Source organism: Excalfactoria chinensis, chromosome 3 (assembly GCF_039878825.1).
Source record: "Excalfactoria chinensis isolate bCotChi1 chromosome 3, bCotChi1.hap2, whole genome shotgun sequence".
NCBI lineage: Eukaryota > Metazoa > Chordata > Aves > Galliformes > Phasianidae > Excalfactoria > Excalfactoria chinensis.
Genome location: NC_092827.1, coordinates 49049467 through 49073480, shown reverse-complemented (window position 1 = coordinate 49073480; position 24014 = coordinate 49049467). Strand labels below are relative to the sequence as shown.

Below are 24014 nucleotides of genomic sequence, written 5' to 3'. Positions count from 1 at the left end.
TGGTCCACAACATCAGAAGCAGACATTGGTGCTATGGCAGTAGAGGCTGAACCTTCCCACCAATATTCTGTTACATTTTGATGCTGTGTGACAGATGGCAGCAGTAGGGCAGTCTGACAGAATGGTGTCTGACCTGGAAATGTTTATGAAGCAAAGGTGTGGGAACTGAATTCCCCTGTGCAGAAAAAAAGGCACCCATTGACATTCACCAATGCTTGCTGAATGTTTCTGGAGACCAAACAGCGGAGGCAGTGGGTGGTGTGTTTCAGCAATGGCAACAGTAACATGAAAGACAAGCCGTGTTCTGGATGGTCATGCACAGCTGTCAGACCATGAAATGAAGGATGTCTTTATCCATAAATTGTTGGTTTACAACAGGGAACTGCACACAGAGCTGAATATCAGCAACACCGTGTTAGAAATGATGGTGGCAATGCTGGAATGTCACAACACTTGCACAAGGTGGGTCCCTTGCACAGGAACAGAAAGAACAAGTTTGCCAAGATCTATTGAATCAGTATGAGGCTAATTCAGTTTCAAATTGCATCGTTACCATTTATGATCACCACCATAAGCTGAAGTCAAAATGGCAGTACATGAAGTGGCAACACATGAACTCCTAATCAAAGAAAAAGCTCAAGATGCAGCCCTCAATGGGTAAAATGATCAGCACTGTCTTTTAGGACAGGAAAGTACTGATCCTTCCAGATTTCCTAGAAACTGGACAAGCCATCAACTCCGACCACTGTATCGCAGCACTGAATAAGCTGAAGGCTTGAACTTTGAGTCAGACCAGAGGAGAAGACAACTTTCCTCTCGCAACAATGCCAAGTTCCAAGCCAGTTTGCTGTGGAGCACACTGTCAATCTTGGTTGGACTATCCTATCACACCCACAGCATAGTCCAGATTTGGCACCTTCTGACTACCATCAGCTTGGACAAATGAAATATGGACTGTGTTGGCAGCATTTTCCTTGCAATGACACCATCGTAACATCTGTGAAACAGTGGGTCACCTCCGCTGATGCAGATTCTTACAGTGTGAAGGCTCTTGTTCATCACTGCAAAAATGCATAGCTAATGGTGGCGATTATGCTGATAATTAGTGTTTGTAGCTGTCATGGTTTTATGGGAGATTTTGAGAGAATTATATGAAAATATGAGAGAATATCAATAATATTGATAATACTAAGAGAATTTATTCTATCAAATAGTGTTATTGTGCTCTTTGTATTGGTTGCAGTTATCATAGAAATAAATAGAAAGCAGTACTGCCACTGTGATCTATGTATTTTAACCTTGTTAGTACAAAGCTACATTGTTTTCAGCTGAAGTAAAATCTTGACAAATGGTTTGAGATTTTTACCTAATAGGTAGTTTTGCATATTTAATGGATGCCTGATAGGACTCCTTCACACCATAGTCATCTAAAGACATTCACTCAAAAACATAGTATCTTCTCCCAGTAAAACTCAATTTACTAGCCAGAGAGAGGGGAAAAATAATAATTTTTTAAAAAGAGTTATACTGGATCTCGCCAGCTTTAATGGCATACTAGCAGATGGAAACAAAAAGCCATCTTCATTTGTCTTATCTTGTTCTGTGTAACTGTTCCAGAAACATGCACTTGCCTCTCTGAGATAGCAGCAACTGAAATGACTAACATCCTGTCTCTGATTTCAACTTCTTGAGCAAAGACACTGAGGCATCTGTGACGAGCATACCCCGTCACGATGTGGTCTTTGCCCTTACTCCCTCAGCCACAGACTTATAGTCAACATGGAAATGGCAAAGGCTGACTGAACTAACTTTGTCTTTGTGGTTGCAGATGAAAGATAGCAGCACTGTTGGTAATTGCTAGGTCTGCTGCTAGACTTAGTTGATGCTGCGGAAGCTAGTCGCCAAAGCAATCCCCGTGTGGCAGTGTGGAGTTGTACAATGCAAAATAGCATTTTCAATATTTCTTAACAGTAAGTCCAAATGTATTTACTTTCCCTTTTCTGTCCAGAAGAGTTTTTGTTGTTAACTCCCTCTCTTCTCATTGACTGGACTAGCTAGCCGTAAGAACAAAGCTTGCTTTGGCTTTTTGTACAAGCACTCTGTTGTTTGAAGGGGAACGAGAATTTCTCTTGGAGTAACAAGGGACAGTGGCAGTAGGGAAGATAAGTTGCCTAGAGATTAAGTTGGAAATCCTCATTTCACTATCCCAGTAGGAACATAAGGAAAACTTTGAGCCTAATCCATCCCTTCAAGCTATTTTAACCTAATATTTCATGTGTGAATTTTCTCGGCTTTATTAAGGATTACATTTTATTTCATTTTAAATAAACTCATCTCTCTTTGAAGGTGTACAAAAATGAATGGGACAGACATTCATGAGTAATATTACAGAGGATCGTACAGCGGTGTCTTTCAGAACATTAAAAAGAAAATACTCTCAGCCATAAACATGCAAATCCCAAAGGCGTAAGCAGTATTGGAACACAGTTGTTGGAACATAGGTTACACCTGGCTGCATAAATTTCGAAGGAGTTGACTACTAAGTGTGAAACAGACTAGAATATAGTCTGTGACTTGCTCAAAAGAAAATTGCAGGAAAAATAAAGACTGGAGATTTTAAAAGAATTCTTTTGGCGTGCAGTATTTTTCAAATGTGGCTTGGATCAGATCCTGTTAAATAAGGACTGACAGTAAGATAGGTGAGGAGTTTTGTTTAAAATACAACAGACAATTCTCAAAGAGAAAAAATCCAATCACACAACATCATTATCACCTCAATGAAAACCAACAGTTTTCAGTCTCAAAATAAAAGTTCAGAACTGTATTTTCAGCTCTGACTATTCTATTGTATTGTAACTACTGCAGAAGAAATTACTCTTTTCTTCCAGTCACAGTGAACTAACAGGTTTGTGCTTCAAGCTGTGCCACTGTGCAGGAGCATTAGTGATAATATTCATAGACATACTGATATATAGTCTAAGCAGGAAGAAATCTGTAAATAATAGCTTGTCTTGGCTGCTCTCCTCAGGCAGCCACACTATTATATCTTGCATCCAAGTCTGGGATCCCTAATACAGGAAAGATGTGAAGCTTTTGGAGAGGTTCTAAAGGTGGGCCGCAAGAATGATCCAAGGGCTGGAGCTCCTCTCCTATGAAGACAGGCTGAAGAAACTGGGCTTGTTCAGCCTGGAGAAGAGAAGGCTGTGCATTGCAGCTTTCCAGTGTTTAAAGAGAGTTTATAAACATGAGGGAAATCAAATTTTTACAAGGGCAGATAATGATAAGACAAGGGGGAATGGTTTTAAACTAAAGGAGGGGACACTGTGATTAGATGTCAGGGTAAAGTTTTTTACTGAGAGAGTGGTGAGGCACTGGAACAGGCTGCCCAGAGAGGTTGTGGGTGCTTTGTCCCTGAAGGTGTTAAGTGGAGTTTCCTTTGCTTGCCACAGACTATTGTGGTCTTTCTTCTAACTGGAACTCTGCAAGCCATACATAGATGGCAAGATCATGCCACATTTTTCAACCAGAGCTAGTACAAAGAGGTCAGAGTGTGAGAGAGGTCACAGTGTTGCAATAGTAGGAGTTACAGGCTTACCTGTATAGGAGCATGACATAGGAACCAGTTCAGAGGATTCTTATGGTTGAACCATGACATTTGACTGCCTGATATTCAACAAACAACTTTCACCATGACGTGTTTTATAATGAACCTTTTTGCTTCATGTGTAACACCTCATTTTGGCAGTTCTTTCAGCAGAACCTACAGAGAGTGCATCTTCCCATCCTACCCACCCTGTGTACTCTGGATCACACAAAGTGCATTTTTTTTCAGCAGCATTAGGACTTTATTTACACCAGGGAAGGGCACAGTTCCCTCCAGCCCAAAGAATGTCACATCAGTGGGAGCTTTGGTGAAGCCAGCAATTGAGGCTTAAGAATTCAGATGCGAATATTTAAACAAGTACAATACAAAACTCAAATTATGATGATGATAACGCAGTACCTTTTCCTTCCTTCTGACATCTCTTTCTTTGTACCATACATTTTCTGCTCTCGCTTGTAGCTGGGCAAGGATTGCCCCTTGCTGATGGATGTTGTACGATCTCTCTGACCCTTACTTCATTTCCTCTTTTGAAACCACATGTTTTTCCTTTCTTTGTGCAAGGGCTCCATGGACTCCACTCACTAGCTTCACAGTGCACTGAAACAAACATAGGACAAGCTGAGCCTGGCCAATATACTTTTGTATACATTATGCATATGGTACATTCATCTTATTCTGCATCAGCTAAAATCTAGCAAGCATGAATGAACTGAATCAGGATTTAAAGCAGTGAGTTGAGTAAATTTGCACTACTGAAGGTATATTGCATACAATAATGTCAAATAATTATGTCAAATGCTATTTTGTACCTGCTGTTTCTGAATTCTGTTCCTGAATCAGGGAAGCAACAACACAATTGGTCTCAAGGAAATCAGTTACTGGGACCTTTTCTTAGGTCGCTTTGATTTTGTGGAGATAGAGCTCCTTTTGATTTTAGTGGAATTAAACAAGAGAGGAGAAGGAAATCATTGTGTCAAGCTGTTACAGCTGGTCTTAGAGGTACTGAATTTGGAAATCAATAGAGTTATAATGAAATAACGGTTATAGAAGCATTGCATTAGGATCCAAGCATCTTTGGTTATCTCTTGCCTGGCATTCAACTTAAACAGCGATAGGTCTGGAACACATATAAGGTGTAAGTTAGCAAAGCAGAGGAAATTTAGTGGTAACGAGGGATGTAGCTTTTTAGAAAAGTGTAAGTTGCAATTTCTAAACTACAGTGATCTAAATGCATACCCCATACTACTGGGAACTGAAAGGTATACCACTGGACACCTGCCCCAAAAGTATGGACAAAAATGTGGGCAACCTGGAGCTTCAAAACGTGATCTTAATAGCTGTGCTACTTCTGTGCCACTTCCTCAGTATCCAATTCTTAACATAAGGCAGTAAATGTTTGCTTTCACAAGCGTTACTTAAGAATCTAAACCTCCACTAAAGAAGAAAAAACTTCTTGCCTCTCTATAAGGAGGATTTCATAAGTCAACACTTTTCCAGATCCAGAATTTACTTCAAAATTTTTCAAAACTCAAAATTGTAACTGATCTCAGGCAATCTCTGAGCCTCCCTCCAGTAAAATATCATGTGGGTAATTTTGTTTTTAACACTACACTGGAGCTCTCCTGTTAAAATAATTGGCCTTCACGTGCACAGAGAGGTTCTGTTTTTCCTCCGTAACTTTAAATGGCTTTTCCGAGCTAAGACTGACTCATTGTTAAAGCAGCTAAGTACAGCACTTGGAAGCAGCCACCAAGAAACAAAAATTATCCCTTGAATTGCTTCCAAAGATGAAAGTCTTTGCTAGAAAATAAAACCGTAAATATCGTCACTACCACCTGAACTAATAACTACTTGTGAAAGAAAACATTGAACCAGTGCACATTATTTTTACTCCTGAGTTGTTTTCCTTGCCAAATGGGCTATGCCAGGGAGAGTTATGTGCATAATGCTGTGGAGGAGGAGATTTCCAGCACAGCCAGGCTGTGCCTAAGTGCTCCCTGGTTGACGGTGGCTGAAGAAGTTACTGCTCCCACCACAGCTCACAGCCCACAGCCACCACAGTTCACAGCCAGTGCACCAAAACAAACTGAGCTCTGCTGCAGCCTCAGTGTGTCCATGACAGGGGACATGAATGACAGCAGCCCACAGGCAAATGCATCACTCTTCCTGCTTTCAGCTGCAGGGGTGGCAGAGGGATGAAGCAGACAGCTAGGTGTGGTGACCTCCAAAATCACCCTGGCCTGAAGAATTGGAGCTTATGAGTCAGAGGCTGAAGAGATATAAAAGCAGCTCTCGTTTCTACAGCCATGAGTCACCAGAGCAGTGCCGCCAATCTCACTCCTTCACAGAGCGCCATGCTATTCGCCATCTGATTTTAATCCTCGCTTTCTACAGCCAAGTGATTATGCACAAATACAATTTTAGTTTCTAGCCCTCATCTCTGGGAACGTAAGCTTCAAAATGCTGGTGCACACATGCTGTGAAGGCACAGATAGCACAAAGGACTGAAACCAGAGCAGTTAGTATTTTAAACTTTAAGATAAGTGTAAGGCCTGCATTGAGATTTTTATACCTTTGACAGTAGTGGTGCAGCCAACACTGTAATAGCTCAAACTAAAGGTGGAGGTCATTCTACCTCAGTGCAGACCAAGCCAGCAGGATGAAATGGATCTTTTTTCATAAGGCAGATCTGCCCCTAGCATCGGGGCTGTGTTTTGAGGCACAATGGAGCTTGATTTTTATGAAGCAACATAATTTTGTGATGCAGAACATTTCCTAGGTGGATTTGAGCTGCCCTTTCCCAAAGTTGTAACAGATCTTGCAGATCATGCCCTTTACAGACCCCCCATCCCCATGAGGAAATCAGGCAGGGCTGGGCCTTAATGGGGTGTTGGACTTACCAATACTAGTGCACTCCATTGTGTGGTTGTTGGCTTCCAGCCCATCGGGGCACTTTTCAAGGCACTTTCCACTGTTTAAGTAAAACCCACTTTTACACTTTGTGCAGAAGTTTCTGGTGAAGCAGGTATCACAATCAGCTTTACATTCTGAAATGCAAAGAGGACACAACACTGATGCTCTTTGTCATCAAACACCACAGACTCAAATATAGTAGAATTCAAGCTAAAATCACTTTACGAGGCTCTAGCAATGTTAAAGTCTTCAAAGGAAGCAAATTATTCTTAGGTCTCCCTTATAACCTGTACATACACTGAGAGCCACAACAGGTGAATTTAGTATGAGTCAGAAACTAATAAGGATGGTCTGATGCTGAATGGTCACATGCTTCTTGTATTCTTGCAGACCTATGCAAACTGAAGACAAATCACAGCCCATCAGAATAACAACACTGTTGCTGTAGTGTATATAGCTACAGGTCCTGGGCCCAGTTCCATACTATCTATCTCCATCCATCCAGGAGAAGTAAAATATTTAGAATTTCCTTAAAATCAGCATAAACAATATATTTCTCAGGTGCTTTTAAAATAAATAAGCAAAAATTTATGTATGACATAGCTCATGTTTGATATGCAAGGCCACACACTGCTAGAAACTGAGCAAGTACTTTACAGTGTTATGTTATCCTGCAAGATTTTGTTCATTAAATAACTTTTAGTACCAGGTAAAATCTGGAAGAGTGTTTTGGCTGTCATGCTTATGTTTTTAGATCACTTGTGGGGTTAAAAAGTGAACTCAACAACAAAAATCACAGGAGGGAGGCAAAGAAAAGGTATGGTATGCATAATAGGGTCAAAATGTTGCCCAAATGGTAAATAAGAGAATTCTTTAGAATAAAATAGTTCTCTGCTACTCAGCCTGCAGGCAACACAAATCAGGTAACCTCCCCAAACCAGGCCGAGACCGTGTCATCTGCTACAAGCATTTACAGGACTATACTGCATGCAGGATGAGCTAGATGAGATAAGAGAGACCAGAACAAAACACATCTCCACCAGCCACCATTTCCTCATGTCTCAGGGAGAAGACCAAAAAGCCAAACTGCCCCAGGCTCCAAGGCTCAGTGGTCTTCAGCTTCCCCTAAGCTCTGCTGCCGCTCCAACTTGCTGAGCAGCCTCTGGAAGGCAGTGCCTGTAGCCTGCTGGTGGTTTCACTTCTGTGTGAGGGTGTAGAGGAAGCCAGCTCTCAGCACCCAGGCAGGTCATTCATGTAGAGCTGGCAGCCCTGAGCTTTAGGCAGTTTTGTGGATTTTCACCTTAGCCCCTTGCCCAGGTTAATATTTATTGCACTACTATAAAAGAACAAAAAAAAAAAAAAAAAAAAAAAATCAGCCTGCCCATCTACTTCCCTATTGTTTAGTGTCCTAAGGAGACACAGCATTCAAAAGGGAACAAACAGAGCTGTGTGCTTCCCCTTAGCCAGCACTTACTTGCACACTTGTTAATGTCAGGATACCGTGTCCCATAGTATCCACTCGGACATGAGGAAAGACATACGCCGATCTGCTTCATGCCGATCCTCTCCAGAACAAAAAAGAGTCTGGGTTTACATGACAGGCATCCATTGTAGTCCGAACATGTAGCACACCCTCCTTGGCAACCCTGGCTCACGTTAGGATGCACTGAGGAGACAAGCATTAAAAAACAGGGAAGGGAGGGAAGAGAATAATAAGTTAGACAATTTCTTTCAAAATAGCCATGGTATAATGGTTCCTCTGTGCTCAGAAGGGTGGACCATTATGCTCTCTGACAGCTCTTACAGACTGCTTCATTTTTAGCTGTCTTTTATGACCTAACATTTCATTCCAGTGATTATTTCATCTTCATAAAACTGAGAATCTCAGCTGATGTGCTCACATCTTGCAGAAATAACTAAGAGCAAATTATATTCGAAATAGATATTATGGATCAGTAGCATCCTAGAGAACATTTATTTTTCAAGTTATTTTCAGTGGCTTTTCTGCTGCTTCTTCAGTTAACCTTGTATAAATACAGCTCAGCAGATAAATACATATTCATTTTTCTTTGCTTTTATTAGCTGGATGATTTAAAAAAAACAACTTAGTTTATAATTTCCTTCATTGACTAAGTGACATTTCATTGAGTTCCACTGTGCAGGAATATGCCCCAGTTAGATTTGATGCTAATTCATGTTAACAAAAAGACACAGGAGGGTCATCCTTCTCACCCTCCTTCTTTCCCTGGAATGTTCACTCCAGCATCTCTAACAAGTACAACCTAACGTTCAGATATAACTGTGGCATTTACCCTGCTCCAATCCCAACATGGAACATAGGTGGGATTACATTTTTCTCTCAATTGGATTGTTCTAAATCTTTAGATATCAAAAGAAAAACTTATTACCCTCACTGCTTAAGACTGTTCTTGTTCTTATTTGAGGGCTTAGAAGTAGCAGAGAAGGGAGAAATATTGCAGACTGTCTTTTCAGTAGCAGACATTCATCAGTGAATTACTTCTTAGGGGTAGAGAATAATGTTTTGAATATTTCAGTACTGTAGAAATTCTTATTTCTAATTACTTCATGATTTCATTCTTAAACAAGAGTTTGATAACTAAGCACTGAATAGCTTCAAGTCTGTGTTGTTTTTTTTTACCCCTTCCTGTATGAAAAACCCAGACACTTTTCTGAGTGTAAGCTTTCATCTTTCAACTTAAGGCATCTGGTTATACACGTTTCATGTGTAAGAGAAATCCAGATCTCATTTACATTTGTAAATCTTATCTGTAAATACTGTTGTCTTCTTTTTCTGCCTTGTCCTCAGGCCTGTAATACTTCTGTAAATATATATGTGCCATACTTTCATCACCTATTTCAGTGTTTTGAATTTATTTTTATCACCAGACACTGATAATTCATAAAAACGATGAGCTTGCTTTTGTTGGCTCCCTTCTGTGGATCCCTTGGAGGCAGACCAGAAGCCCATATGAATCCATGGCTTACAGTCTGAAAACCACCACTCTTAACTGCTAGCCTAGGGGAGACTGCCTGGTGGTAGGGAAGTTTGGAAATACTTCCATGCTTTGTTCAGTTTTGGCAAAAAGACACGGTTCAGGAATGGGAAAAGCACTTCTCTGTGCTCTGAGATTTCATTGACCAGTCCTACAATCTGAGAAATCAAAGTGCAAATTTACCTTTTTCATTGATAGAATACAGAACGAGGGATAATTTTTTCTCACTAGAGCAGAACACGTAGGAAAAGAACAGACTTTGACACTGCTTATTTCTTATTTCAATAAGAATATAAGAACCCAATTCTCTCTGCCTCTGAGTCAGTCACTTTGTAGAACAACCTCAAGAGAAGTGTTTTTGCCACAAGGGCACACTAAGTATGCTCATTAAGTATAGAATGTTTGTTTTTTTTCCAAGAAAAAACTGACTTTTTAAAGTTAACGACATGAAAATGTCTTTCTCTCACTCTTGTGTTGTGGCTCTTACAGAAGGCTACTTTCAAAGGCAGATATGGTAATGTGATATAAGAAGCTGACATTATTTAAAAACTATCCATTATTTTCCTTCGTTAAGTCTGACAGTGGGAAGAAAAAGCAGAAGTACAAAATATTTGCCATCAAAACTACTATATAAAACATGGATTATTGCTTTTGACAGGAAAGATATAATGTGTGAGCACCTGTGACAGATCATTATGCAACAATTTGCTTCATAGAGAAGACACTATATGCAGCTGCTCAGAGGACAAGATTTGTGTGTGAGCCCTTGAGACAGACAGTACCTTATTGCCAAAAGAAGACAATTTTCTATAGCTAAGTTCCATTACATGGACAATTACATCTCCAGTTTACTTTCAGCAGCGTTAAGTATAAAATAAAATGTATTCATTATCATTTTCATGCTACCTCCTGTTTCTGTTCCTCACAGATATATCTCATAAAAACAGGGCAGCAAAAATGAAAGCACACAGTTCTACATGGAGAATCATATAAGCATAGAATCTTATGAGTTGGAAGGGACCCTTAAAGACCATCTAGTCCAAATCCCCTGTAATTAACAGGGACACCTACAGCTCGATCAGGGTGCTCAGAGCCCTGTCCAACATGACCTCAAATGTATCCAGAGATATCCACCACATCTCTGGGCAACCTGTTCCATTGCTTCACCACACTTATTGTAAAAAAAATAAAAATAAAAATAAAAATAAAAAAAATTCTTCCTTATATCCAATCTAAATCTCCCCTCTTTTAGTTTGAAACCATTTCCCCTTGCCCTGTCACAAGAAGCTCTGCTAAAGATTCTGAGCTCTTCATTTTATGGCCCCCCCTTAGATATTGGAAGGCCATTATCAGGTCACTCCAAAGCCTTCTCTTCTCTAGGCTGAACAGCCACAGCTTTCCCAGCCTTTCCTCAAAGGGGAACTGTTCCATCCCTTGGACCATTGAATCATGTTGTTAGTGTTACGGAAGATGGAATAGGTTAAAACATATAAGTCAAGCTCCATTTAAAGGCTGATTTCATGCCATGTTATAACTCAATGTGTGAAACAAAGTAAGCTTCTGTTCTTGGAAATGCAGAGAGCAAAATTCTTATGCCAGAATTGACATTTTAAGTTAAGATTGATTTTCTTTTTATCTTAAAAGCTATTTAAAAGATTTATTTATTTATTTATCTATTTATAATTGTATCTTTCTGTGCCTGACATTTTTTTAAGCCCAGTATCTGTGTAATGAAACTGTTTCATTATGCTTCCTTGGAATGCAAGGTTGGCTTCTGGACTGGCTCAGACAAGAAGAAAAGCTGGGTCAGTGAAGTGACTAGAAAGTGGTACTGTATGAAAACCTAGCACTGGGCTTTGCCATTTCACTTAGGAAAAATGAATGGTGGAGGGAAAACATTCATGTCTAGAAAATGAGGGAGCATGTTGGACAAAAGACATCCCCAAGCTCTAGCTTAGAACCTTGTTCTCTTCACCTCCTCTATTTCAGGTTTTGTGCCAGGCATGTGCCTGAGCTCTGCAACCCAGATCAGTGACAGCCAGGGCTGCTCCCTCTACTCCCCAAAAGCCCAAGGCAAATGGATTGCAGATGGAAATGAACAAAACCAAAACACATTTTTGCCACAGGGAGAGAGAGAACATAAAGAACTCTCCGGGAGCAGCAAGCAGCTGGTGCCGGCAGATCTCAGGCGCTACAGCAGTCATGCACTGTATTCATGCGGAAGCAACTAGAAGTGGTGAAATCCAACTATGTTACACCTGGTGTAAGCATTGTTTCAAATTCCTATACTTACCATAGAATCATAGAATGGCTTAGGTAGGAGAGAACGAGCCCCAAGATGGAGCCCCGGGGGACATCACTTATGACCAGCCTCTATCTGGACATAGAGTCATTGACAACATCCATCTGGCTACAACCATCTGATCTGCTCCTTATTCACCTAATAGTCCAAAACTCAAATTCTTATATTTACAATTCAAAGATAAGCATGTGGTGTGTGATCATGTGAAAGGCCTTTTACAGGTCCAGGTAGATCACATCGGTTGCCCTTTGTTCACTGATGCCACAGTTCCATCACAGAAGACCACCAGATTAGTTAGGAACGATTTACCCTTGGAAAAGTCATGCTGACTGTCTCGGATCACCTCCACATCTTTCATGTGCCTTAACATCTCTTCCAGGAGGATCCACTCCATGACCTTCCCAGTTAGAGGAGAGGCTCACCAGACTGTAGTTCCCTGGTTCTCTCTTTCTTCCTTTCTTGAAAATGGGAGGAATGTTTTTCTTTTTCCAGAACCAAAGACTTCACCTAACAGCCACAATATTTCAAATATGATGGAGAGCAGCTTGGCAATCATATCAGCCAGCTCCTTCAGAACCCCAGGCATATAATCCAGCCCCATAGACTTGTACACATTCAGCCTTATGAGGTGGTCTTGGACTTGCTCCACTCTTACAATGGGAGAAATTTTGCTCCCCTAAACCCTGCTTAGAATTTCAGGAACACAAGAGGTGTGAGAAGCCTGACTGGGAGTGAAGACGGAGTCAACGAACTCATTGAGTACCTCAGCCTTTTCCATGTCTGAGGAGGCCAGCTCTCTCTTTTCATTTGTCAGAGAGGGTACAATAACCTTTGCCTGTCTCTTGTCCAATGCATCTAAAGACACCCTTCATGTCATCACGTCTCTCATGAAGTCCAATTCCATCTGCACTCTGGCTTTCCTGATCCCATCCCTGCAGATCCGGACATCCATATGTTCTTCTCCAGACACTCATCCAACCATCCATGCTTCCCCTGTTTATGCTTTTCCCTTTTTTTTTTTTTTTTTTTTTTTTTTTTTTTTTAATGCATACCCACCCTATGAAATGCTTTGAAGTCCACAGACGAAAATTTGCTTGGAGAGCACAGACCACTCTTGTAAGCCACAGCTTTTAGATGTGGTAGCCAGGCAGAGAGATATCTATTGTCTTGGCTGCATGGGCTAGGCACTGTCTGCAGAATAAGATCAGGGTTCTGGCACCACAAAAAGGTCCAAAGAACACTCTCTCACAATTATAACTGTTTGGCCTTTGTTGCAAACTGCTTCATTATAAAGACAAAATAAAATAAAATGCAATATAAAAATTTGTGCATCAGAACTAATTTTCGTAAGCTAGACTGAAGGTACTCTGTGAGTGGGCTGCTAGGAGCAATGACAGTGCGCAAAAGTTTCCTTACCAAAAGTCAAGCAATCAGGTATCTTGTATTCAAACACTCCTTGAGCACTGTGAAATCCTACACTCTCAAAGATGAAAAATACAGCAGTGGTCACAGTGTAAGGTGGAAGCACAGAGACCCGCATGGAAGTTCTTACCCATCTCTTATACAAGTGTCAGCCAGAGTTGCTGAATCTCAACAAATACAAAAGTTTGTAAGTATCATCTTATGTCTGGTTTTAAGCCCAGAATCCATCTTTCAGCTTTTTCTTCTATAAAGTCTGACTACTAGAGATGAGAGAAGATTACAAAAGCAATATCAAACTATTATCTTCCCCTGCCTGGCTATAAGGCTTTTTTGTTTGTTTGTTTGTTTTTGTTCAAGCTGTTTGTCCAGATAGTTTTCAGCCTCATTAGAAAATAAAATAATTGAGGATTTTCCTTTCTCAAAATATTTTCCAAAGTTTTACTCCAGCCTGCTTTGGAAACAATGAATTGCAATTTCCAAGTTAAAAATAGAAAGTTATGGACAAGAATCTGAATTTGAAACAGCAATTTAAGTGGTGGGATGATAAGTGATTTTAACAGCATGTAGCAAAGAAATTCTAAAACTCTTGGCAATGAAAATTTGCACCCAGTTTTACTTTACACATATATTAAAATTAGTGGGACTAAAAAAAGAAAAAAATAGATAGATGAGGAATTCAGGCAGGAGTATATTCTGACAGCCAGGGGACAAGCTCAGTGTAAAAGAATATTATTTTCCCACTTGCTGCAGCTGAGGTGCACTGTCTTACCATTAATCTTCAACTACCAGAATTCAATTTAGAGGCTCATTCTTGAAATGAATGTTCTAGACATATGAAATCCATCCCTGCTAAAGAGCTGTCATTACTCCTGGTTTCCCAGGCTTGTGAGTACGCACAGGAAATGTTTTCATAGCAGAGTTACCCTGGAATTAAGCCTCTCCTGGGTGGACCTCACTGCAAGACCTGAGCCCTGCCCCAGGTTCACCTACCAAACGGGACACCCATATTTACTAGCTCTGGTGATGGGGGGATTTGGGATAGGATATCCCTTGAGTTCTTGTGTCATTTTATCACTCCTTGAGTTCATTGGCATTTGTTTTTCTCTCTCTCGCTTAGTGTGAAGCAGCTGTCTGTGGTACACCATTCCGTGTAAAGCAGAATTACTCTTAATCACGTGGACTGTTCTTCAGGCAAAAGCAAACAGCGTTTGGCAGTGAGCTCTTCTAATGAGAAAGTCATTAAGGAATTCAGTTTGCAAACCACAGCGTATTTCCTCATACTCTTTCTTGAACAGCATTCCTTTGTGTGGCAATGCATTAGAAATGGAACAGACAATTGTAGGGTAAAAACACTGAACCGACATGTAGGTAATGTACAGCGCGATACATTGAAAAAGTACAGGAATAGTAGAACAGCACTGGGAGAGCAAGAACACATGGGTCTGATTAGTTTGTACTATCACAACTAGAGAGATTGCCAGCCTAGCTGTGATGAAACCTGAGCTCAATCTTACAGGCTAAGCTCTGTTTGATGGCTTGGCCTTAAATCACCCATGAGGAGGCAAAGGACTTGACATGTTGTGATGGGGCAGCAGCTGGGCTCAGCAGGGGAGGTAGACCCATGCACAGTAATTTCTATGTCTGTCTGGCCATAAGTTTACTGAGATGGAACAGGACCAGTGGTGATGCCTGAGGAGCATGGGCTCTCCATTTTATTTCCTCTGGACTTGCAGTAGTCTAAGGAAGCCTTGAAAGGAGAGACAAACACAGAAAGAACACACAGGAAAGCTAGTCTAAAAGTCAGTAATTGAAGTCTTTCAACATCTTCTCTTCTTCTTCTTTGTGATTTGTGTCAAAACCACCTAAAGATTACTTTCTAAGAAGACGGTATCTCTCCCAGAGATCTGACTGACTTCAATTTTACTTCAGAGTATTACTGTCTTCTAGGATATAAAGTAAGCAACAAAGAAGATCCTCAAATGTCCATCTGTGTTTTGAAAGAAAAGGATCTCATAAGGACTGAAAAAAATCCTCAAACATCTGCCTGGCCTGACAATGTTTACTTCCTCAAGAGTCACTTCCTATCTAATGAAAAGGAAACCAACCTCTTTTGTTCATGAAGGGTCAGCAGTTCTAAAGGGCCACAGATACATGAATATGGGGCTATTTCACAGTCTAAGGTTTTATCTGTAACCATTTTGTTTTGGTATCTACAAGCAAGGAGTACCTCATTAAATATGGCTGCAATCTCACTGGGGGGAAATGTGTCGTCATTATTAAACATGCGCCTGGCAAAGTGATCTTGAAAATTAAGCGCACTAGCTGCCAGAACACATTTCCCTCGAATTTAGATAGAAAGAGCATCAATAGGCTGAAAAATCTCACCAGGGGTACAGAGTTTTGTGCAGTCTCCTAGCATCTTCAACTCAAGAGAAATCAGCCACAGCAACCACAAATGGGTCTTTCTCATTCCAGAGAGTTTTGTAAATAAACTGAAAAATTCTTTTCACGAAGAGAGAGGGAAATAGACTTTTTTCCCACGTACTATGGATCACCACCAAAATTTGGGAATCCAGGGAGATTAACCAGTATAAGAACCCAACAGGCTTCCTGGGGCAAGTTGCTTTAAGTAATCTTATGATTATGAAAAAAGTAGGACCAAGTCATGTAATACCTCCTGACACTGAGTTCTAAATCCTACAAGCAACTACAGATTTAGCTAGTAGAATCAGTTGTAGTAGTTCCCAAATAACAAACTTTCAAGACTATATTATGAATCTAATCTAAGAATGTGAAACTGAATTACATTACTACATTCTTACTGTCTAGATATATCATCTATAAAGAGTATGTCCATATATCATCTATAAAGAGTATGTCCACACTACACTAGACACAAAGACCAAAAAAGACTTGAGAGAGTAGATTCTCAGCTGCAAAACACTAGTTTTCAGCATGGACACCAACATTAGCTTTGCATTTTCACCAGCAATGAACAAGAGCCTACATGTCATGCTCCTAACAATCCGCACCAGCAGAGGTGACCCACCATCACTGTTGCCAGTACTGAAATGCACCACCCTCTGCTTCACTGTTCACATTCACTGCTTGGCCTCCAGAAACATTCAGCAAGCATTGGAAAATGTCAGTGGGTGCCATTTTTTCTGCACAGAGGAATTCTCACACCTTTCCTTCACAGGCACTTCCGTATTAGATGACATTTTGTCAGACTGGTCTTCTGCTGTCATCTGTCACACAGCAACAAAATGTAACAGAATATTGGTGGGAAGGTTTCAGCCTTTACTGCCGTTAAAACCAACATCTGCTTCTGGTGTCATAGGCCAACATAATAACATAGGAGGCATTACTTTTGGGGCAGCCCTCATAATGAGAATCACCTAATAGTTGTATCAGCAGTGTCTCATGTTGCTTGCTTAGACTCAGCTATATGCACAGAAAGCATCTGTGTTAAGGTGAAAAAAAGAGATGTGAGTTCTGCAAAGAGATTTTACTTCCCATCTAAATTCCTTAGACAGTATTTTAACAGTCCAGTCCTTCAAGATGGCATCATGACAATCACCAGGTGATTTTACATTGTCTGTAGGTGAACAGAACTCTAAAACCAACGTTGTCAAATGTAATTGCAACTCCTGTGACTCTCAGATTCCTTCCCTACAAGAGGCACATTTTTTGATCAGATAGAAAATCATACCCTTCTATTGTTCATGCTCATTTTCTGAAATACACAGGCACATTTTGTACACAATACCAGCCTTCTACCTATCACTGGTGTGTTTCTAACAATGCTCGCTGGTGGTCAAGTTGTCCTGGCAGCAGCAGAGCCTTTCCCCCCAGCTTATTTGGCTTGTTTTTCTACTTCAGCATCCTGGAGACTTTTATTGTCCTGTATTACACAGATACTTGTGTACTTCAAAGCTGTTTAAGGATCACTCAGCTCATACTGTCAACATTACACAACTACAGTAGCATTTGCAAGTTTCCCGTTTCCCACAGGGTCTTTTGAGACCAGAATTTTTCTCTCAAAATTCTGTTTCAGAAACCACAGAAAGAACAGCAGGATGTAACCGATTTTACTTTCCATGCTAGGGACTAGGGAGAAGGATTTAGACAGCAAAAGCCTGTAATCCCATGTCAAAGTTATGATTTTTCTACTACCATGTTTACAGCGCTAACAAATGAATAAGCCAAACAGAAAGCCACCCCACTACCTTGGCACTGCTCAGATGTGTCTTTGGTCAATTACCTAATATCCTCTCAATTTTGTATATTTTCCTAAGTGGTATTGATCAAAATTTTGTACTGAATGAACTAATTTCTTTAATATAGTTTTTTATCATTTTTTCTGAATGACAATGAAATTCATACCATACTGAAAATAAGTGGAAGCCCCAAACTATGTTGTTTACAGTGGAGCTATTCTGGATCAATGCCTGCAACCATTGAATCAGAACCTGTCTCTTTAAATTCAAGCCTAACATCAAGATTTGGATCCAGAATATAGATACTAAGAAATACCACACTGATGGAAGGTCTCTAAACATTGGTTTCTACAATTTGTAACAAGGAGAATCACCAATCTCAAATTTTCCTAGAGCTAAAAAAGGGTAAATTCTCCAGGCCGACACAACTACTCATCTTGCATCAGTAATGCAAGATACTGCCCAAAATGCAAGTTTAATTTAATGGTAAAAATACTTGTTCTGGTGACTGCTTCTCTGCTGTAGCACTGGGTGGTGATGCATACGCTATCAACACCCATGAAATGATCCAACTATCTTCACCTTTCTCTTGTGCTACTGGGAACACCGGAAGTTTTAAAAAAATGCCAATGGTTTCTGAATGCAAAGCATGGATGGTACAAGGTGAAATCAGACAAAAGATTTCATTATCAGCCAGTCCAGGCTCCCTGCCTGCAGTCCTGGCCCACTAAAGTCAGTGACAAAACCCCTAAAGAGAAGGAGTGAGGATCTCATTCATTAGTCAATAACTTTAGAGTAGCCTATGGTTTGGGGCACTGTTATCTGACATTTAAGGGTCAGTGTGATTAGATGGCCTGCTTTGAGTGGGATTAAGTTGGAGGTTGTGTGGAATTTATGTAGGTGTCTGATTCCTGACAAACAGACACAGTTCAACAGCTCTGTGTGCCTGGCCCTCCTTGTGAAGTAAATATGAGTATCACAGAGTATGGGCTTGTTTCATCACGCTGTGTGCCTTCTGTCCTCCCCTTGAAGTTGGTGCCTTCCCCTCCCTACCAGCTTTGCTGCCTCACACACTGGCCCAAATGAAAGAAATTTTGCGCCCACACCAAGCATCCCTCTCTCCCTTAAAACTGTAAGGCATCTACCACCGCTGCACCAACATGCAGCAAGCAGCCCACCATCAGGCTACAGCCATGCTGGGAAGTATTTCAGCTGAATTATTGGGGCTCTGGTGATGAAAGCAGGGCTATCACCAGTTTAATTTCTAAGCAGGGACACAATGCATTTGTCAGATCCTGTCCCACCACTTCTCAAGTCTTTGCATAACAATCTGCTCAGCTGGGCACAAGAGAAAATGAATCTAAACTGTTCTTTTTATTATTTAAATGTAACATCTACAGAAGTAGGTTCCTCATCCTAAAACCAAATAACAGCAAAATGATGACACATCAAACTTAATCAAAAGCTTATGCAGAGGCTGCATTCAATAACGCTAAAGGCAAATGACAGCAGTAGCTGGTGGCAGCAGCAGCCTGCTCTGGCACAAGGCAGGCAAAGGCCCATCATGGCCTCAGGACAAGCCAATCAGCCACTGTCTTCCCTCACAGCAATCCTGATGCATGCTATGGTGGCAGGAGACTGGCAGAGGCCAAGGCACCAAGCTGCCCATGCTGAAGGCTCCTGTTGGGTGAGTATGGCCTGGAGAGGATGGCTAGTTTGGGAGCTTGGCCCAGTTGGCCAAAGGCCATGCACTTCTTGCTCAGATGTCTGCCTCTATGGACCAAAGGCTGGAAAAGATGTTTCACAAGGATTTTTGAAAGTGGGATTCATGCAGAACTGACATAAGAAGAAAAGATGATGAAATATTCCATTTAAAAAAAAATAATAAAATAAAATTATATATATATAAAATTTTATATATTTATAATATAATTTATAATATATATAATATATATTATATTATATATATAAATTTGTTGGAAATATTGGATTTCAGTTTAACTTTTTTGGGGCTTCATATTTCATGAAAGAAATCAAAATGAAACAGTCAAGATGAAAAAAAAAATCAGAATTTGAAATAGCGATAATAACTTAAGTGTGGTATGGAATGGTAAGACTAAGGTAAATTTAAAAGAAAAAAGAAATCCTGAAGAAAAAATAATTAAACGTAGGACACCTATTGACAAAGGTCAAGATAAACAAAATAAACCTATATATATATATATACCCTATGATTAAATATCTAGAAAGCTTAGGGTCACTGTTACAATTTTTGTTAAGTATTTTAAAGAATTATAAAGTTTTATATTAATATATTTAGCTGTACTGGTGTACTTTTTAATACTGCTGATGAACAACAAATGTACTCTCCAACACTTTCTATGTACAGTTGAGCCAATGGTCTTTAAAATACAGTTTAATTGTTAAAAGTATTTCACTGATAGCACTCATATGCATCACATAATTCAGGCTGAATCACAGCAGTGTCCAGAGGGCACATGCTAACCTTACACAGCTTAGTTAAGAACAAATTAGTGAAGCAGCTCTTCCTATCCAACTTGCTCCATAATTACATGATTCCTTTGCTGAAATGGCTGCTTTTTCAGGTGTCAGATGCCTTAGACAGCTTGCAAAATATTCTTGGCACTTTTCAGCAGTGCTCTGTTGAAGAACATTTTTCTAATAGCTACAGTAATGAACAAGAAAGGACTGTTCTGTCTTGTCGCACAGTAAAATAATTAAGATGATGCAGAATAAATGATAGAAATAGAAACTATTGCTGCAAATAGAGCTGTGTAATATAAGTTATACTAACAATTAGTTAGGCTTCAGTGAAAACCAAACATCCTCCAGATATTAGAAAAACATGAAATCACAGCAGTTATTTTTAAAGCATCCAATACGATGAATGTTTGGCAGCATGACTAGTGGCTAGTGGCTTGCGGCATCATGTCGGGCTGCCATGAGACAGGCCTCGGATATGAAATGACCGCAACAACACCACTCCAAATGCTGGGCTGCTGCAGCGAAACTGTGATAAAAAATGAGACGTGTGGGTGCCAAAAAGAAAGAAGTAAAAGGAAAGGTCGAACTGTGCCCTAGTATGAAAACATCCGTCTTAACCAACTCCGTGACTTCATGGAGTGGCATGAAGCAAGTCAAGCAGTTTGTTGTCAAAATGAGATATCAGCTCTCCATAAGCGCACACTGCTAGTGACCAAATTCAAGTGAAACTGTGCATAGGAGTGATGTCCTGGGTCAGTGTGATGGACCCAGGTACCACTGTATTCTGTAGACCAACAGAGATCTTAATCTCTTTGAGAAAGTGGAGAAAAATTATTGCACCTATATGAGGTCCCAGTGCCAAAGCAAACATACATACATTCCAGTACAGAAAAAAATAAAGCAAACGTGGTGGAAGAAAATAAAAGCAGTACGTAAACTTTCAACATCTAGTTACTTTGTATTTCCCTGTTTCCAAAGACCCTCTAACAACACCACAGTTCTCTACTTTTTGGAGAAAGCTAGCAGTTTCAGGGCTGATGAAGTCACTGGCATACAGCTCCTTTCAGAAATACTTCCTATCTCCTAGCACTGCAAAGTTGAAAGTAATGTCATCAACATTTTCAAATCTAGGGCTTCAAGTGAGATAATTAATCCCCCGTAGCATTCCCAAATACAAGACCTGAACTTCAGCATGCCAGTGGAAGATGCAAATGGTCGGCTGTCTGAAAATGCAGCTGTTTATGTTGTAGACTAATCAAAGAGTAGTTGCTTCACTCCTAGAGCCAAACATAAAAGTTTTGGCCCTGTCAACTACGGGCTTTAGTTTCTTCAGCTGCAAAGGAGAAATGATACCTATCTCTTAGGAGTGTCGAGGTGTTTAATTCATGGATGTTTACAATATGTTCTCAAGTTTGGCTGAAATTTCTGGCTTCTTACTTTGCACATGCAAGCCTTCACGTGTAACTGTTCTTGGCACTATGTTCAGCCTTGCTTTTATATGGGATTCTCTCATATACATCAGATTGTTACAAAAACAACTACTGAGTCATGGGTGCAAGTGTGGTAACCATTTATTCTAGTCAATCATATGACATTTCCAAGTACAGATTTCAAAGGCAGATTGAGGCGAGTTGGGAAGTCGGTTCTTTTAACTTTCTGATTTCTGTTCTGTGACTGAAGAGATTAGATTATTGGAAAACATGCTATTAGTGGTGGCTTGTGGCCAAACAGTCTGCTTTGCATTCTGTAAGGGGTGCTGTACTTGCTGTAAACTAAGGAAAAGAGCTGGTTAAGTTACTCTAGCAAGGAATGTTCCCCTTGGGAATTGTCCACAGCAAACTAGAACTGTGGTTGGTGAGGAAAGAGCAACAGGGAGAAGAAAAATAACAAAATAGGTCAGAAATTTCAGGGAAATAAAAGGCCCTCTTTCTTCTATATACTAAGCACCAAGTTAACAATGTTTAATGTTTGTTGATCCATTCTATGCTACTTTCTGCTTATCCAGACCCAAATGCACGAAAACCCAAACAATTACCATGTAAGTCCATGCTTAAATTCCACCCCATTCCAAAAAGCACATCAGCATATGGTTACCTTCACATATGTGACAAAGACCCCTTGACTTCTATTAGACTTAAATACCTGATTAAAATTAAGGACACATCCTTGAATAGAGGCTCTTATGCTTGTAGCCAGCACATATCTTCCTGAAGTAGACAAAAGCATGATTCTTAACACACTAACCCAAACACTGAAAATGTCTTGAACTTCTTAACCCTTAAATAATTAGAAGACTAAATCATTTTTCTTTTTCTTTTTCTCAGTATTTTTACCTTTCATAGTAAAGAGCAAAAAGCTTCAAATGGTTGCAACAGGGTTATGTTTTCAGTGTGCTTCAGAGGAACAAAAGCATTACTCTTTTCCCTTCTTTAGAAGACTCTTTTTCTTTTTTTACAAAATCTCCTTCCTAATTTTACAGAGAAAAGCTATGTGAACTCAAAATGCTTATGAGAAGAGTTTGGTATTATTTTAATTTATTAACTCTTTACAATTAACGTTTTTGCTTTTAAAATCACTGTCATAATATGTGGGAGTAAGATTCCTCCATTGTTTAAATTTAGCTGCTCTGTTTCTTTGCTGCAGAAGGCTCAATAAGGAATATAATTTCAGTGCTTTTTTAACATAAAGCTTTTCAAATTTGAAATTGTCTATTGATTTTATCAAGAAACTCCTAAACTATACTCTGGTATGAATAAAAACAGATTTCTTCAATTTCAATGAGAATCAAACTGGTGTTCTGGAAAGAGAGACTGAAATCCTGTTCCTTAATCTCTTAAGAATCCTTTCCAGCTTGAATCCACTGTTTACTCTGTAGTATTTTCCATACCAACATCATACGTAACATTCCATATGGAAACAATAAAGTACGACAAAGGTATTCTCACAGAAAACTGGAAAGAGGTGTTTGATAGGAAACCAAAGGAAAGTAAGGCCAAATGGTTGGGGAAAATGATTACAGTGTTTTTCTCTGATGTGAAAATAAGAGAAAAATATAATTACCACAAAACATGTTGTGATTACAAGCACCCTTAAAAAGCCCTGGGAACATAATATAATATAATCTCAACAGTATCAGTAGCAATAATATATGCCCAAGTCTGTAGGACTTTTTATCCTGAGGTCTTCAAGGCAATAGAGTAACATCCAGCTCCACAATGTGAGGGCATTTAGGGATGATGTTACCTTTCCCTTCCTTCACTGAAGCAACTCTTCAGTAGCACATGTTTGGAAAAGGAATACACCGCCTGTCTGAGAACTAACCAGTTATAGCTGATAAATTCAGGATACCTGTAGAGCTGCTGAGCTCTTACCAAAAGCCAACATGCTTGCTGTTGGCCTCATTCTGTCTTATACTACATGGGAGAGACATGGCCATCCCAATACCCAGGATGAAGGAAGAGTTCAGTACCAGGCCTTCGAAAGAGCTGTTGAACTGCTGTTTTCCTCCTCCAAAGATCTTTAAGCTTTGAAGTATCTTGATGGTACATAATGTCTGAGAGCTGCTGGAGGCAGGGTGCAGCCATTCGGCAGTTTGCACTGGGATATCTGCTTTCAGCCCACAGCTTTGTGGTATTCACTTACATCATGAACAGAGTTGTTTGGTCACAACACAGGAAAAATGCTTTGGTAAACCCAATCATCCAATTCTTTCTTCTACTATGACTTTTAAAGCAAGGAACAGCTCTCTGAAAGTTTAATACCAAAAGAATTATACTGGCATAAAACAGGCATGAGAACAGATACATTAAAGCTTCAGTCAGGCCTTGCTTTAGAGATAAAAATGTACAATAAAATCTGTATCTAGATTAGTGGAGTGTCTTTTACAAAACCAGCCTCACCTGAAGCGAACTCTCAAACAGCACATCTTTCTCTAGGTGGAAAAAACAATCAGTCTGTAATTAGGAGCTGTGTCTAAAATATCTGATGCTATAAAAACAATTTGCTATTGTTAGTAAGATACAGCAGATCAGCGG

The 24014-nt window shown here is 39.9% G+C and overlaps 1 protein-coding gene across 1 annotated transcript in view; it reads right to left on the bottom strand.

The window, feature by feature from the left end:
* Positions 1–24014, bottom strand: part of RSPO3 (R-spondin 3) — a 59771-nt gene that overhangs the window by 16116 nt on the left and 19641 nt on the right. Inside the window, exons 2-4 of the mRNA XM_072332117.1 lie at positions 7992–8183; positions 6505–6651; positions 4004–4201 (exon numbers count right to left, since the gene is read on the bottom strand). Of these exons, the coding sequence (XP_072188218.1) occupies positions 4004–4201; positions 6505–6651; positions 7992–8183 (537 nt within the window). The remainder of the gene's footprint in view (positions 1–4003; positions 4202–6504; positions 6652–7991; positions 8184–24014) is intronic.